The 848-nt window shown below is 41.6% G+C and overlaps 1 protein-coding gene across 1 annotated transcript; it reads left to right on the forward strand.

The window, feature by feature from the left end:
• LOC110943956 (alpha/beta-gliadin clone PW1215-like) lies at nt 1-453 on the forward strand. The gene has a single exon (XM_022185686.1). The coding sequence runs from the start codon at nt 1-3 to the stop codon at nt 451-453; it is 453 nt and encodes a 150-aa protein (XP_022041378.1).
• The last annotated feature ends 395 nt before the right edge of the window (nt 454-848 follow it).

Raw genomic sequence — 848 nt, forward strand, 5'->3', positions numbered from 1 at the left:
ATGGACATCGAAGCCAACCCAGAAAACCAAATCCCAGCACCTGCTTTTGACCCAGCTGAAATCCCTAGAGTACCAGCACCCCATCCCCCAGACTATGACCACTGGTTTGACGACCATATGAGCTACCCAGAACTTCACCCACAAGACCAACCCATCCAAAACCCAGTAGCACCCTACCCAAAGCTTGACCCTCTAGATCCTTACTGGGATAATGACCAATACATTAGGGAAATTCTAGAGAACCCGTACCCTTACGAAGAACCCATGCCACAATACCCAGACCCGATACCAGCACCCGCACCACCCATGAGCACTGAGAATATGCAAGAGCTCCGAACCTTTGGTGAGGAGATATTAGAAGGAAGTGAGAGGATGAGACAGATAGGGGAAATACTCATCTGGAAATATGACGAGCGCAACATGCAATACTGGATGAACCCATATCAAAGATAGTAATGTTACACCCGTCTAATTTTACTTGAATATATTATCAATTTATAGCATTTTAGTTGAAAGATGTCTAGTTATAACATAGATTTCATAAGTAAAGTTCAAAAGTAGCAAAACCTTAGCCAACTAACGACTAAGTCAAAGCGTTCAAAAGTTGTTTAACAATTTGTTTACATCCCATAAACATAGTCTATTAAAGGTTAAAACATAGCGGAAGCTTCAAAAGTCGTGTTCGGTTCTTGGACATTTGCTTGATCGCCATCCGTAAGTTCACCATAGTCACCTAAGGTCAAAACCACATCAAATGTTAGTTTTGATAATACTAGAATGGATATAAATAAGTTTCATGGGTCAACAAAACAAAAAAAATACAGTTTTCCCGGAAGGGGGGCGTCGCG

The sequence above is a fragment of the Helianthus annuus genome, chromosome 5 (assembly GCF_002127325.2).
Source record: "Helianthus annuus cultivar XRQ/B chromosome 5, HanXRQr2.0-SUNRISE, whole genome shotgun sequence".
Classification (NCBI taxonomy): Eukaryota; Viridiplantae; Streptophyta; class Magnoliopsida; order Asterales; family Asteraceae; genus Helianthus; species Helianthus annuus.

Bases quoted from the DNA above. Each gene is read 5' to 3' on its own strand.
- LOC110943956 (XM_022185686.1), top strand. From the start codon at position 1: ATGGACATCGAAGCCAACCCAGAAAACCAAATCCCAGCACCTGCTTTT.